Source organism: Lynx rufus, unplaced genomic scaffold (assembly GCF_022079265.1).
Source record: "Lynx rufus isolate CCGP_SWC_20201006 ecotype Redwood Valley unplaced genomic scaffold, mLynRuf1.p SCAF_5, whole genome shotgun sequence".
Lineage (NCBI taxonomy): Eukaryota > Metazoa > Chordata > Mammalia > Carnivora > Felidae > Lynx > Lynx rufus.
Genome location: NW_025814867.1, coordinates 55,022,929 through 55,040,021, shown reverse-complemented (window position 1 = coordinate 55,040,021; position 17,093 = coordinate 55,022,929). Strand labels below are relative to the sequence as shown.

Below are 17,093 nucleotides of genomic sequence, written 5' to 3'. Positions count from 1 at the left end.
CAAAACTTGGAAGCAGCCAAGATGTCCTTCACTAGGTGAATAGGCAAATAGGCGTGGTAAATCCACGCAATGAAATATTATTTGGTACTTAAAGATTATACGATTCTAACTATATACAATTATGGAAAAAGCAAAACTACAGAGACAGTAAAAAGATCAGTGATTGAGATTAGGAGAGAGGGGAAGGACGAACAGGCAGAGAGCACAGAGGATTTTTAGAGCAGTGAAAATCCCTTTATGACACTATAGTGAGGGACACATGTCATCGTCAAACATTTGTCTAAACCCATAAAATGTACAATATTGAGAGAAACATAATGTAAACTACCAACTTTGCATGGTTATCATGTATCAATGTAGATTCATCAATTGTAACAAATGTACCACTCTCACGGGTGGATACTGATAATGCAGGAGGCAACAGCATGTATATGCCCTGCATGTATATGCATGGAGTATATGGGACATCTCTTACTCCTCATAATTTTGTGGTGAACCTAAAACTGCTCTAAAAAAAGTACAAGACTTTCAAAAACATTTTTTTAAGAACTCAGGAGCTCCCACTGGCTAAATATGGGGCAGTCTGAATGGGAGGAAAGAAGGAAGACAGGCAGGCTAATAACAATGGGAAAAAAGTCATAACATTATTATGAAGAGATCTGGCTATCAGTGAAACAGCCAAACGCTACTATGACTTGATACATCATAAAAGATGCACAGCAACACTTCTGAAATGTTCTGGCCAAAAATAACCTAAGTTTAAGAAAGCCTCTTAGATCTACTTTTCATTAAAAGAAATTAAAAAGAAAGCTAAATGACATCATGAGGAAACAATAAGAGATCCATAAGATAAATGCCCCAGTTGCCTTAGGAAGTTATAAAAAAAAAAAAAAAAAAGAATGGAAGGGGACTATTATTAAGTAAAAGATTTAAGACGTATAATATTCACATTCAATATATGGTCCCCAACTAGGTACTACTTTGAATAAAACACAAGAGACATTTTGGGACAAACAAGGAAATTTGAATATAAACTATATATGAATGATAATACTTTGATTATGTAGAAAAATGTTCTGTTTTAGAGATGCATTCTGAAGTATTCAGTAGTGATAACATATACTTAAATTTAAAATGTTTGAAACTTTTTAGTCAGAAGAAGTTTGCTTGTCATTTGGTCCTCCTATATAACAGTAAAGCAAAGAAATGCTTTTTCACAATAAACATTTTTTAAAATGTTCCCAACATTAAAGAGAAACATGAATTTACCAGAAAAATTAAGTCTAATAAATTTCACCACAATGACCACACACTAAAAACAAATATGGAAGGCATTTGTAATCTAATGAGGTGTTAGCTTTATCTGGAACCACATTTTGGAATTATACTAACTAAAAAAAATACAAGAGAGGGACCAAAATAACGAATTGGGGGGAAAAAAAAGATGGGCAGGACGGAACTTACCTTTTTTGATATCATTCCAGCCCCGGCACTGCGTTTTAAATCTCGGACTATGCTGCATTCCATCACAATAAATTCCTCTAGCTGTTTGGGATGGCATAAACTATTGAAAGGGTTACTCCAGAAAGTGCTTCCATCAATATCTGCAACTAAGTATAAACACAGAACATCAAAGAACAACAGAAATGAAGTATTTCAAATGTGTTAATTAGGAAGAAGTTGATATATATGAACTGAGAAGCATGAGGTCAACAGAACCACAGTGGCAACTTTCTAGAGTCATCATTTACTCCTATAAATCAGCCCAAAACTTTTCACAACACAAGAGAAATTTCAGGTGTCAGTTACATCTTAAGTAGTTACTATCATCAGAATCCCACAGAGGTAAGTGCCTTTAAAATAAGATCAGATCCATTCAGTTGTATAGTTGTTCCATGTGCTGGCATGTTAGAAATGTTATCAATCATCTTAGCTGCTTAATTTATGGTAAGTAAAGTCCTACCTGACAGATGTTCATCCCAATACTGCAAACATACCTTTGACTTATGAATCTAATTGACAAGGGTAATAAAGGACTCTAAAAACTATAAACTCTATTTTTATAACAGAAAACTACATTACAGGAAATACATGAAAAAGATCAAGAAGTAGAAGATGAAAGCAAGTACTGAGACGCCTATCAATGTGAGATCTTTAAAAATTAGTTTTTATAAAAGGAATGTTAAAAATTATGTGTGATAATAAGAATTAGTTAAAATCCATATTTAAACTAAATGTTTTACTGCACTGCAAGAAGTCAAATATTCCAAACTTTGAAATATTTGCTAAACATGAAACTTGGCAATGAACCCAAATATTCACAAAAACTAAATGACATAAATAAGTCAATTTCAGTAAAAATATATGAACTAGAACTAGTAAATTTTTTTAAAGTTCACAGATTTATTTCTTCAAATAAAAAACGTAAGGGTTACTAATCAAAAGCAGTGTTTTGTAAGAACTAAATAGCAGTAAAACTCTTATCTAGTTTTTCGTAACAAAAATTAATGAGAATGTTTGATAAAATTAATAACATAAGTTATTACTGCTTGCTGGACAAAACTGTCAAGGCAAATATTTCCTAAAACTCACCTTGAAGGGTATTTGGATCTATGAGATGGATGGCGCTGGTTACTCGAATACACACACAAATCTGGTTCATATTTCCCAGGCTTTGTGCCAGTCTTGGAGACAGACAAACAACATTATCCTAGGCATAAGAACTAACATTTAGAGTGAAGCAAATCCTAAATAACTGTCTTCAGTAAACACTCATCTATATAAGCCTGACCCAGGTGTATATGCCCAAACCAAAATGTGATTTTTAATTCTATTTATCAACAACGGGCCTAAAGAAAAGAATCAAGTCTTAGAGAAACAAAAAATAAGCTCTTCCTTCTTAAGATGGGAACATCAATTGTAATAAACATGCTTTAAAAGTATTTTTCCAGATCTTATTCACCAAGCTATTAAGTTTATTTCAATTTTACTGAAGTGTGAATGCTTACTGCTCTATGGTAGTACAGTGTGAATTCTAAAGTATTATAAACATCAGAAGGAGAGTGATTTTCTAAATCTACTTGTGATTTCTTTCAATTTCCATAAAGAACAAATATCAGAGGAGCTACACGTCTATCATGGCTATATGCACCAGTATGTAATCAAAGACTTAATGCATGAAAAGCACATATGTCCATGTGTACACTAGAAAATATTATCAGCAATGTAGTTACCTGTTTTTAAGCTACATTAAAATACAAAAGAGTTATGTTTTAAGCTATATCTATTCTTAATCATAGGCTCCTCCACTGAAGGAGCATTCTGTGCATCCCTAATAGAACCTAGTCCAGTACTTTGTTTTTAACTTAGTAAGCCTCCAAATATTAATGAAAATACTCTTTTATGTTGTATAAAAATATTCATTATCTGGCCCTTTAGAGAAGTTTGTTAACCCTGTTTTGCAGGGTTTTTTTTTGTTTTGTTTTGTTTTGTTTTTAAGTAGGCTCCATTCCCAACAGCAGGGGGTTAAAATCACAACCCTGAGATAAAGAGTCACATGCTGTACCAACTGAGTCAGCCAGGCACCCCTGCTGACCCTGTTCTAGGCTATCATTTCATTCCCGTTACTACACACTACACCATAAATTAGTGAGAAAGTATCTTTATAAAAGCTTTAGAATCACTGACTTAGGCATAAATCCTGGCTTCTTCATTTTGTAGTCATGTAACTTTGGGCAAGTCATCTAACCTCCCGAAGCTTCAACTTTCTCATGTTCAAAATGATATGATTTACCCCAATTATAATGAGATGTGAAGAAGTGAAATATACTCAAATATATTAACTTTATATGGGATGGTCACAATAAATTATGGCATTTATCATTATTAGTAGATATTGATATAAAAGTTCCTATATGGTATAGATCTTTAAACATATAATCTTTAATACACTGCCTTCTATTTAGTAGATCCTCAGTAATTATTTGTTGAATTTTAATTCATTTATATTTTTGAAGCAGGGTTTTACTTTAATGCAATTAAATGAAATGATGATCTACATTTATTCAGATGTTTTTAAATCACAAAAATGATTCTAAGATCTCATTTTCACAATACTGTTTAATTTCATCATGCCAAAATCCATTTTACACACATTTTACAAAGTGGTTCACTGATAATTATTTTAATGTCATTTCCTGTATTCAAACTTTCATAAAACTTTTCATGTGTCCAATAGGATCAAAAATTTTAAGGAATATGAACATTAAAAAACTGCAAACAGGCCTTTTAGTTAGTACACCAAAATGATAGGTATGCCAATTTATAATTTAAGCGTGATTATTTTAATATCTTTTTAACATGACTGCGTATGTCAGAAAGGAATCCTTTAAGAGTTACTCTAAATTTTTAACCAATCCCAGAAGAAAATCAGGAGTTAATAATAATTACATATAAGCCAATTAATTACTTGTACTCTTTTATCGACATAAATTAAATGAGAAAAAGTACCTTGCAAATTGGAACAATTTCCACAGAAAAAGTGCTTTTGTAATTGTATGTGTTACTATGGATATCCTGAGAGATCAGTCTCTGTGAGGCTTTGTGTCTGTTAAGAAAAAAAGTTTATAATAATAAAAAGACAAAGGTCCCTTCTTAGATAGTCTAGAGAATATCAATTTTTATCAAATCAAACCATCACTGTCCAAGGTTTGAAATAGCTCCCTAACGCCTGTATTATGGCAAAGCCTAATTTCAACCACTTACACTTCAAAACCTTCACCAATCAAACTGCACTCCACCTCTTTTCAACTTTACCTACTCAAAACCTCTAAAACATGCCCTTGGCTCAGACCAATGTAGTCTATATATATAGTCTATAGTCTATATATATATATGTAGTCTATATATATAGTTATATATATATATATATACATACGCTACTATATATATAGTATCCATTTAAAGCCACACTAATGTCCACCACAAGTCTTTGTTCACACTAATCTCATCTTTCACTATACTCTACCTTTCAAAATTTCCCATTTTAGGAGCTTCAGGCCTTCCTCTTCCATGAAGCTTCTCCTCAAAGCTCTCTACCCCCATCTTTCTTTTGTCTTATTTAAATACATTCAATCAAAGGTTTAGCACTATACTACTTATCACAGGGTGAGGTCTAGCTCCCCAAAGAGATTCTTACGTACTCTTTGGCTCATAATTCCCTTAAAGTAGCTAACCCAAACAGATGCTTACTAATTATGTAAGTATGTAAGTATTCTTACTACAGCTTTTTTTTAAATTTTTTAAGTTTATTTATTTATTTGAGAGAGAGAGAGGGAGAACAAGCTGGGGAGAGACAGAGAGGGAGGGAGGGAGGGAGAGAGAATCCCAAGCAGGCTCTGCCTTGTCAGAGTGAAGCCCAACTTGGGGCTCAATCTCAAGAACCATGACATCATGACCTGAGCCAAAATCAAGAGTCAGACATTTAACCGACTGAGCCGCTCAGAAGCCCCTTCGACTACAGTTTTAAATATTTTAATGTAAGAGAAGTAGTCTAAGCCTGAAGAATGGATGTGACCTATGTCCATTACCAGCTCCTTAGACTTACTCACATTTAGGTTCAGAACATACCTACAGGGAACTGTACACTGAAGAAATTCTACCATCTTCTGAGCATGCTGTTTTGAGGAATAATAGAAATCCAGCCCATCTTTAAAAAGAAAAGAAAAGTCACATGAAAATCATTCTGCAAATAAAATTTTCCTCTACTAACAAGACGATATCACAAATTAAATGTGTAGTAAAAAACTAAATTATCAGAAAACATAAAGATTCACAATTTTAGGGGTGCCTGGGTGGCTCAGTCAGTTAAGTGTCCAACTGCTGATTTCAGCTCAGGTCATGATCTCATGGTTCCCAAGTTCAAGCCCCACATCTGGCTCTAAGCTAACAGAGTGGGGACTGTTTGGGATTCTCTCTCCCTGCCCCTCCCCCCATCTCTGTCAAAATAAATAGATAAACTTTAAAACAAGCAAACCAACAACAACAACAAAAAGATTCACAATTTTAATTTCAGACAAAGTAAAATTCAAGGTCAAAAGGGGAGAGAAAAACACTAAACAGAAGAATATTTTATATAATAAACAATCTACTAAGAAGATAATAGGAATGCACCTAATAACATAGAAGTGAGATGCAGAAAAAAAACTATTAAAAAGAAAAAAAGAAATTAATAAATGTTAACACATGTGCAATATTGTGGGGGACTAGTATGAGACTATCAAAACCAAAATGACCAGACTAAAAATAAGAAGGATACATAGAACTTGAATAATTAACTATCAGTTGATTTAACTGAGATTATAGAACACAGTCCCAAGAATATATATTATTTTTTAAATTCACAGAACATTCATAAAACAATCATATCCAAATATTTTTAAGACTTCAATAAATTCCAAACATTAATTAGACAATATTATCTGATCACAATGAAGTAGCATTAAAAATCAGCAACAAAGGGATAATTAAAAGTAGACCTACCTGCTATGAAATGTTTATAGAGATATTCTTCCAAACAACTCAGCTAATAGGAAACTGAAATAACTCAGAGTAGACAAAAACAATTTTGAAGATGAACTAAGTTGTTGGGAACATATACTTCCCAATTTGAAAACTTGGTAACTTTAAGTAGTCGAGACAGCATGGTACTAGCATAGGATAGATATATAGATCTATGGAACAAAATTGACAATCCAAAAATAAACTGTGACATTTATAATCAATAGATCTTTGATAGAGGATCCAAGCAATTCGCTGAGGAAAGGATGGCCTTTTCACTGGGAAAACAGGATATCCACATGGCAAAGAATGAAACTGGACCTTTGTTTTACACCATACACAGAAATTGACTCAAAATGGACTAAGGAATCAAACGTAAGACCTTGAATACAAAATTTCCAGAAGAAAAGAGAGAGGGAAAAGCTTCATGACACCAGTCTGGGCAATGATATCATGGATATGACATCAAAGGCACAGGTAACAAAAACAAACAACTGGCACTACATCAAAGTAAAAAGCTTCTGCACAGAAAAAAGAAACATCAACACAGTGAAAACACAACCTACAAAATGGGAGAAAATACCAGCAAATCATATATATCAGAGAAGGAGTTAATCTCCCAGATATATTAGGAACTTCTATAACTCAAGAGCAAAAAAACTAATAACCTGGTTGAAAAGTTTGAATTTTTTAAATGGGCAGAGAAACTGTATAGACATTTCTCCAAATAAGACATACAAAAATGGCAAATAAGTATATGAAAAATGCTCAAGGTCACAAATCATCAGGCAAATGTAAATCAAAACTACAATGAGCTATCACTTCGTACTCTTTAGGATGGCTATTATCAAAACAACAACAGGGGCGCATGGGTGGCTCAGTCGGTTAAACAACTGACTTCAGCTCAGGTCATGATCTCACAGTTTGTGGGTTCAAGCCCCATGTCGGGCTCTGTGCTGACAGCTCAGAGCCTGGCGCCTGCTTCAGATTCTGTGTCTCCCTCTCTCTCTGTTCCTCCCCTGCTCGTTCTGTCTCTCAAAAATAAATAAACGTTAAGAAAAAAATTAAAAAACAACAGAAAACAAGCATTGATGAGAATATGGAGAAAAGGAACTTTTGTGTACTCCAGTGGAAATGCAAAACAGTAGAGCCACTATGAAAAATAGCATGGAGGTTCTTCAAAAAATTAAAAGTAGAACTACCATATGTTCCAATAATCTCTAAGTATTTATCTAAAAGAATTGAAATCAGAATCTCAAAGAGGTATCAGCACTCTCATGTTTATTGCAGCATTATTCACAGTGGACAAGATGATAGACATTTGGGTTGTTTCCACAACAGAGGAAAACATAATGTATATGTACATACAATGGAATACTATTCAGCCTTAAAAAGGCAGGAAGTTCTGCAATATGCAACAAGATGAGTGAACCCTAAGAACATTATACTAAATCAAATAAGTCAGTCACAGAAAGACAAATACTGCATGATTCCACCAATATGAAGTACCTACAATACTCAAATTCATGGAATCAAAGAGTAGAATGATGACTGCCAGGGACTGAAAGGAAAGGGAAACAGGGAGTTACTTACCAATTAATGGGCATAAAGTTTCAGTGCAGCAAGATGAATAGGCTCTAGAGATCTGCTATATAACACTGTACTTACAGTCAACAATACTATATTATACACTTAAAATGTGTTAAGAAGAACATCTCATGTTAAGTATTTATGTATCACATTAAAAAAAAAGATAACATTAAGAAAATGAAAAGACAGCCTATGGGTTAGCAGAAAATATTTGCAAATCATATGTATGACGAGGAGCAACTGGGTGGCTCAGTAGGTTAAGCGTCTGACTTCAGCTCAGGTCATGATCTCACAGTTCCTGAGTTCGAGCCCCACATCAGACTCTGTGCTGACAGCTCAGAGCCTTGAGCCTGCTTCAGATTCTGGGTCTCCCTCTCTCTCTGCCTCTCCCCTGCTTGCACACTTGCTTACTCTCTCTCTCAAAAATAAATAAACATTAAAAAAAATTAAAAAACAAAAAACAAAAAACTCCTAAAACTTAGCAAGACAAACAATCCAATTAAAAAATTGGCCAGGGGCACCTGGGTGGCTCAGTCGGTTAAGCGTCTGACTTCAGCTCAGGTCATGATCTCACAGCTCGTGAGTTCGAGCCCTGCGTCAGGCTCTATGCTGACAGCTCAGAGCCTGGAACCTGCTTTGGATTCTGTGTCTCCCTCTCTCTCTCTGCCCATCCTCCGCTGTGGTCTCTCTCTCTCTCTCTCTCTCAAAAATAAACATTAAAAAAAAAATTAAAAAATGGGCCAAAGATCTGAATAGTTATTTCAGATAAATTTCATCAAAATTTATTTTGAGGGGCGCCTGGGTGGCGCAGTCGGTTAAGCGTCCGACTTCAGCCAGGTCACGATCTTGCGGTCTGTGGGTTCGAGCCCCGCGTCGGGCTCTGGGCTGATTGCTCAGAGCCTGGAGCCTGTTTCCGATTCTGTGTCTCCCTCTCTCTCTGCCCCTCGCCCGTTCATGCTCTGTCTCTCTCTGTCCCAAAAATAAATAAACGTTGAAAAAAAAAAATTAAAAAAAAAAAAAAAATTTATTTTGATAGTTATTTCATCAAAAAAAGATACAAGAATGGTTAATAACCTTATGAAAAGATAATCAACATCATTAGTCATTACGAAAATGTAAATTATAACCACAAAATGAGATACCACTTCATACTACCCTCTAGACTGGCCATAAACAAAAAGAGACCATAATATTGGTGAGGCAATGTAGAAACTAGAACCATCAAACACTGCTGATAGCAACGTAAAATGGTACATGCACTTTGGAAACTCTTCCAGTTTCTTAAAAGCTAAACATAAGGGGCGCCTGGGTGGCGCAGTCGGTTAAGCGTCCGGCTTCAGCCAGGTCACGATCTCGCGGTCCGTGAGTTCGAGCCCCGCGTCAGGCTCTGGGCTGATGGCTCAGAGCCTGGAGCCTGTTTCCGATTCTGTGTCTCCCTCTCTCTCTGCCCCTCCCCCGTTCATGCTCTGTCTCTCTCTGTCCCAAAAATAAATAAACGTTGAAAAAATTAAATAAAAAAAAAAAAAAAAAAAAGCTAAACATAAAAAAAAAAGATAAACATAAATTATAAATTTACCATATGACTCAGCAATTCTATACGTAGGTATATACTAAAGAGAAGAAAACAGCTGAAACTCTTGCTGAAAATAAAAGAAATATGCAATATATTGTGGAAAAAGGTAGCTATAGCTATAAACACCAGGTACATAGAATCAATATGTATTCAAGAAAACTTATTTTTATATTTATAGATTTTTATATTTATATATATGTATAAATATATATATTTATATTTATAAATAGATTTATATTATATTAGAAAACAAACTTTCAATTAATTCAAGCAAAATAAAATTTTAAAAAGTAGAAAAAAATTTTGTAATATTTATGGTGATGAAAATTAACTAGACTTACTGTGGTGATCATTTAGCCATATATACAAACATCAAATCATTATGATGTACATCTGAAACTACTATGTTACATGTCAATTATATCTCAATTTAAAAATTTTTAAGTAGAAGAAATGAGTAATTAAAACAAAACTTTAAAAAGTGTATGCAAGAAAGGAGATATTTCAAATCAGTGGGAAAGGCTAGATTAACCTAGGAAAAACTCTAACTGGTTAACATTAAAAATCCCCCCAAATAATTTACTTTTAAAAATATAACTGTGGGAGTATACAAAGCTTTCCTATGTCAGGCACAAAATTTATAAGCCAGAGCTTTATAACTAAAAAATAAAAAATTTAAATGATAAAAGGCATGTGACAATGCAAAAAAGTATCTGCTCTCTTAGGCTCACATTCGAATGCACACTAGCTCTCTCCAAACATACATACATAATATACACATACATACAATGAGATTAATATCCAGAATAAGACACAAAATTAATGAGGAAAAAAGACAATTCACATAAGAAGCAAGAGATAAACATAAATGGCTAACACATATATAAAAATATTAACCCTAATTAGTAATCAAGGAAATGCAAATTAAAACAAGATACCATTATTTTACCTACTAGAACAGCAAAAATTACAAAGACCAATTTGATAGTGTTGGCAAGTGCTGAGACTGCAAACTGGCACTATTCTGAAGACAATCTAGCAGTACGTGTAAAAATTTAGTAATTGCATACTCCTGCCTAGTCATTTCTTTTTTTTTAATTTTTTTTAAGGTTTTATTTATTTTTGAGAGAGAGGAGAGAGACAGAGTGCAGGCAGGGAAGGGGCAGAGGGAGAGGGAGACACAGGAACTGAAGCAGGCTCCAAACACTGAGCTGTCAACACAAAGCCCGATGGTGGGGCTCAAACCCATGAGATAGTGATCTGAGCTGAAGTTGGATGCTTAACTGACTGAGCCACCCAGGTGTCCCCTGTCATTTCAATTCTTGAACTCAATCTCACAGAAAACCCACCAAATATGCACAAACATTAGGATATTTAATACAGTGCCATTTGTAGCAGCAAAAAATGGAATATCTTGTGGACCAATAAGATGTAACTAATTATACAAGGATTAACAAATATATATATGCACACACACACAGTGGTTAAAAATAATGAAATAGAGGGGCGCCTGGGTGGCGCAGTCGGTTAAGCGTCCGACTTCAGCCAGGTCACGATCTCGCGGTCCGTGAGTTCGAGCCCCGCGTCGGGCTCTGGGCTGATGGCTCGGAGCCTGGAGCCTGCTTCCGATTCTGTGTCTCCCTCTCTCTCTGCCCCTCCCCCGTTCATGCTCTGTCTCTCTCTGTCCCAAAAATAAATAAAACGTTGAAAAAAAAGAAAAAAAAAAATTAAAAAAAAAAAAATAATGAAATAGAACCATGTTCAAAGACATGGCAAGGTTTCCAAATACATTAAGATGGCAGGTCACAGAATATTATAGAATGATCCCCCATAAGGGGAAACAAACGCTACCACAATTTACATACAGAACACATTATATGATCTGGTTTTAAGGGACTAACACTGGGGATAACAAAGGGATAAATGCAACATAGAGGTCTTTTATTCATAGATATTTTTATCTCTGAATTTTTAATATTATTATGATTTTAAAAACAAAGTTACAAATAAACCACATTCAAAAAATTTATTTAAATCAAATCAAGAACTAGTAGGGGGAGAAAAACAGATTAAATCCTCTGGATGAACAAAGGGCTGTTAAATTTGCAATATTTGGGTTTTGAAAATGAGTGCAAAAGTATGACCCAGAACTGGGGCGCCTGAGTGGCTCAGTCGGTTGGGCGTCTGACTTCGGCTAAGGTCATGTTCTCACAGTCCATGGTTCGAGCCGCACGTCAGGCTCTGTGCTGACAGCTCAGAGCCTGGAGCTTGTTTCTGATTCTGTGTCTCCCTCTCTCTGGCCCTCCCCCTGCTCATGCTCTGTCTCACTCTCTCTCTCAAAAATAAACATTAAAAAAAAAATTTAATAAAAAAAAAAGTATGACCCAGAACTTATCCAAGTCTTTTGCTACAAAACAATTCTGTGAGTACATATCTGTCAGGGTGATGAGAAATAATAGTGTTTTGCTTTCTTAGCTAGAATATTTGGATCTCCTCATCCCCAAAAAAGTTACTCAAAACCAAGTTACTCAAAACAATGATGTATTTTTGCCTGGTGACTAGCCACAAACAACCAGGCACTATGTTACACAGACAAGAAGGGACCCTACCTTAAGTATACCTTAAGAATTCCTTAAGAATACCTTAAGTATTCATTAAATTGTGTTTTACCAATTTAGACTATTAACCTTATGTCTACTGGTAAAGCATTCAGGTCAGACACAAAGCTTAAAAGATGTTCTCCAGGTGACATCACTACATATATTCTCTCCCCCATGTAACCCAAGACCACACTTCTCAAAAGTACTTTCCCAAGACATACAAGATATAAGCAACAAATCAGTTAGTCACAGTGGAACTCAAAAATGAGGATATGATATAAGAATTTGGTCATTCCTTCAAGAACAGGTATCTCTAAGCCTATACTTTAGAGACTAGGAAAACAATATACGTAACATGTTCACCAATAGCAAACAAATATTAACCTTTAGCAAGAAACTTCAAGAGTCTGCTTAAGAATATTTATGTTTTCTACTATCAATCAGAGAAATATTTATCCATCATCTACTATGTATACTATATCAACAGAAAGTGCTAAGACAGAACATACTCTAAGGAGCCATTATGAAATCATACAAAAAATTTTAAATTCCACCTTTAAGAAATCTAAATATATCATTTGTATATCAAAAACAAAAATATTACAGGGGCATCTGGGTTGCTCAGTTGGTTAAGTATCCAACTTTGACTCGGGTCACGATCTAGCAGCTCATGGATGGGTTCAAGCCGTGAGACCGGCTCTGTGCTGACAGCTCAGAGCCTGGAGCCTGCTTTGGATTATGTCTCCCTCTTTCTTTCTGCCCCTCCCCTGCTTGTGTGTGTGCACTCATGCTCTCTCTTTCTCTCTCTCTCTCAAAAATAAACATTTAAAAAATACTACAAAAGAGCTTACAAATCTCAAAAATAATTTTTTTCCAAACAGAAATCAATCTCTGCATAAAACAAGATTTCGATGAATTTTCCATCATAGCACTTTATATTATATTAATGCAGCTACTGATTTACTCATCTGGTAGCTAGTGTAAATTTAAATTAAAATAGAAAAAAAATTAAGAATTTAATTCCTCAGTTGCACCAGATACATTTCAGGTATTCAATAGCCATACACAGCTAGTGGCTACCATAATGGACAATGCAGATAAAGAACTAAGATTTTTTTCCTTCCTAACAGAAGAAACTATTCTTTTGGACAGTACTATTCTAGCCATTGTCAATAAAGAGAAGACTTGTTACACTGGTTGAAATAAATTTTGACATCATTTCAAATGTTTTCAAATTTTAACTCACCATGAATTTCTTTGATACGAAGTGTATTCTGATGCATTCCATATTTCAAAATCAACTGTTCCAGATAGTAGAAGGTTTTTTTGTGCAAAGTCTAAACATAAATGCATTATTAGATTAATAGATGAAATGCAAACAAACAAAAAAACCATCTATAGATATAGCACACTGATTTTTAAAACAAAACAACCTCTAAAGATGATCTTATATGTGATAGTGACCTATTTTTAAAGATGAATGTTGCAGAAACCTAGACCATCCCTGGTGCCTGAGGATTTGGAAAGAAAAAGGAGGAGGTTTTACTAACTGTTTATAACCGACAAAGATAAAATATAAGATGAAGGATTCACTCATCATCTTTCTGTCAATACCTTTTGCCTCACTTGAACCACAGCCTTCCAGAAATCTTTAGCTTCTACTCTGTGGCAATCTCCACACATCTGAGGCTGAACAACATAATCCACCACAAACACTTGCTGAAGGATAGCACCATTCATTACCTGGTAAGGGGGAAAAAAAAAAAATCACTCCTTCATTCTTTCCTTTTTATTTAGTAACATTTTTCTTAAAAGAAAATAATATTTCAAATTTAAGAACTTTAACATTTAAAGTTACTGTGGGGAGCCTGGGTGGCTCAGTTAGCTAAATGTCCAACTCTTGATTTCAGCTCCGGTCATGATCTGACTGTGAGTTTGAGCCCCACTGTCAGTGCAGAACCCCCCTGGGATTCTGTCTCCCTCTCTCTCTGCTCCCCCCCTGGTTGCTCACTATCTGTCTCTCAAAATAAATAAAAAAAAAAAAAATAAAAATATAAATGAAAAATAAAAATAAATTTAAAAAAATTAAAAAACAAAGTTACTATTTAACTTAAAGTCTTTTTCCATGAATGCTTTGAGGACATCAATAATAAATCAATTAAAAAACTATAAAAATAAGTTATAGTATTAAGAAAAACACATAAATTTACTTTGTAGGATTAAATTCGCATTTCATATTTACTTTTAAAGTGGCTGTGAAGATAGTCTTTGAAGAATCTATGTATCTACATACTTGTGTGTGCGTATTTGTGTGTGTGTGTGTGTGTGTGTGTGTGCGCGCGCGCGCAGAATTCATCCTTAGAAGAAAAAATAAGACAAAGAAAACTCTCAAAAAAACAAACGTTCCTTACTTAAATTGTTACCAAACATGGTCAATCACCTGGGAAGTTTTTAAACATAGATTTCTGGGTGTCACATCCAGACGGATCCAGTTGGATTCACTTAATGTGAATTACTGTGATGATTAGCCAAGTTTGAGAAACACTGTCTTAGCTCATGCTTTTACTTCAATCTTTTTCCTAACTTTTAAAAATTACTTTAGCCCACTAATCATTAGCAATAGCTGGTCTTACTAGCAACCTGATCATCTGTGCAGATGACCCAAAAGAAAACAAAAGTTAAAATTAAGATTACTCTTTCCCTTTTAAGCTATTCAAGCCATAAGGTAACTTACCAATATCTCCTCATTTTCACTACCTACAATTTAGACATGCTGAGAAACTTTGTATAGCTTACCTCTTTCTGAATAGTCAGTTTAACTTTAAGTCTCTTAGAATGGGGCTCAGTCCAAACAAAACCTGCATCTACAAGCCGTACCTTCAGAAAAAAACACAAACAAAAAGAAACCTAAATTCCCACCAGAGAAAAAGATGAAAGAACTCATTAATAGATTTCATAAGATGTTTAAGGAATCTGACTGGCATCACTACTCAACATCATCAGTAAAAAAAAAAAAATTATTAGAGGTATGGCAACAAAAAGAGCAAATAAAAGGACGATCTAATGACTTCATCATTTACAAGAAACCTCACGAACAAGTTTCTAGTTGGATTATTCTCTCTACATTAAATACATTGGTTTTTAAAAAAATTCATTAAAGGGAGTCTCATATTGAATACTGAATCCACAATGGTAACTTACCGCTAAATCAGCAGAGGCCAAAAAAGTTTGCTGTATGTAAAGAACTGAATGTAGCTCAATATGGCTAAAATGGGTGTTTCAAGGAAGAAGAGGATTGGAACAAAAATGGAGGCTGTTTCAATAACTTGGGCAGAAAGTGCAGGTGACCTGAACTAAGAAGTGCTGGAAATAAAAGAAGCAGAAAGACCCAAGAGTTATTTAGGAGATAAGATTTACAGGATTGAGTGATACTGTATATGGGAAGGATGAAAAGAACAGATTCTAAAATGATGCTCAAGTATCCAGCTTGGGCATCTAGGTAATAACTATTTTTCTGAAACAAAGGATAGATTTGATGGAGAGAAGATACTATTTTTGGTTTCAGACATTTAAGAGGGTTTATGTATGAGATACCCAAATGAAATTGTTCAGAGGATAGTAAGATATATATTTGGTTTGGAGCTCTATGGAGAAAACTGAGCTGAAGAGAACAGATTTGGGAGACATCGGTGGGCAGATGATGATTTTGTCAACTCTTGTCTGATGAGAACTAGACTTGCTAGTGTAGATGCAGCACTCCAGAGTAAAACCCTCCTCACATGACTGGTTCCCCTAAAGCAAAACCCAGGTACAAGAGGGTGACAGGCAGTGTTTAATTCCCTCAGTCTCCATCTGCAAGGGTCAAGAAGGCAGCCCAAAGGCTCTAAGACTGCCCTTCCCTCAGCTTCCAAACTCATCCACAGGAATGGAGAGAAGACCCTTGACACCTACTTCAACATTCCCTAACACAGCCTCACCACACTATCAGTCCTCAGACAATCAGAACTGATCAACTTAACTGGGCCCTTTATTCTTCTTTACAACATCCCCAAACATTTCAGTCACTCCTCATCTCCCACACTCCAATTACACATATTCCCTATTCTGTCCCATCTAACACTCCTCCAAAAATTCTGAAACCCTTTCACAGCGCCCTCTGGAACTCAACATTCACTAACACAACAAAGCCTCCTAAATGCTCAATCTTTTTGCTAAACATTCCCTTCACCTTCTAGATCTCGTTACATAGAATGCTCCCCTAAAGCTAATTAAGGACTAATTGTTCTGTTTTAATTCTTATCGCTGGACCAAGAGCTAGACAGGTGTCCTTCTTGCTCTTAACTGCTAATTCCAAACCACCTCCCTGCCTCCTCCTCAAACACACCCAGTTTTGAATCTGAAGGCGATGCTACCCACTCTATTATAGTCATCTGTTAACCCCTGGGTCACCCCTCTCATTTCTCAAAGACTTTAGCTCCTGGCTCACTGTTGCTGTTTCCAACAATATTAGTACTTACTGATTTCAATATCCTTACAATACCCTAGCATCTCCCTTCTTTGAGTTCTTACAAGATCTCGTCCTCCTTCTATCTCAGCTATTCATATCCTTTTACCAGTAAGTTTTACCAATAACTGAAACCTCTCCAAAATCTCAACTCTAAACATCCCGTCTCCCACCTCTTATCTTTCCAGCTCATTTGCTCTAGCTCCTGGGCACTAAAACCCCTGCAACCTATTGCAACCCACGATCTATTCACCCTACAACCTTTTCA

The 17,093-nt window shown here is 35.2% G+C and overlaps 1 protein-coding gene across 2 annotated transcripts in view; it reads right to left on the bottom strand.

Annotated features, from left to right (window-relative positions):
• NMD3 (NMD3 ribosome export adaptor) overlaps positions 1 to 17,093 on the bottom strand; it is a 50,699-nt gene that overhangs the window by 25,077 nt on the left and 8,529 nt on the right. For both annotated transcript variants that reach the window (XM_047098519.1, XM_047098518.1), the window contains exons 5-11: positions 15,118 to 15,198; positions 13,936 to 14,064; positions 13,568 to 13,658; positions 5,629 to 5,707; positions 4,510 to 4,606; positions 2,593 to 2,710; positions 1,465 to 1,610 (exon numbers count right to left, since the gene is read on the bottom strand). In XM_047098519.1, the coding sequence (XP_046954475.1) occupies positions 1,465 to 1,610; positions 2,593 to 2,710; positions 4,510 to 4,606; positions 5,629 to 5,707; positions 13,568 to 13,658; positions 13,936 to 14,064; positions 15,118 to 15,198 (741 nt within the window). The remainder of the gene's footprint in view (positions 1 to 1,464; positions 1,611 to 2,592; positions 2,711 to 4,509; positions 4,607 to 5,628; positions 5,708 to 13,567; positions 13,659 to 13,935; positions 14,065 to 15,117; positions 15,199 to 17,093) is intronic.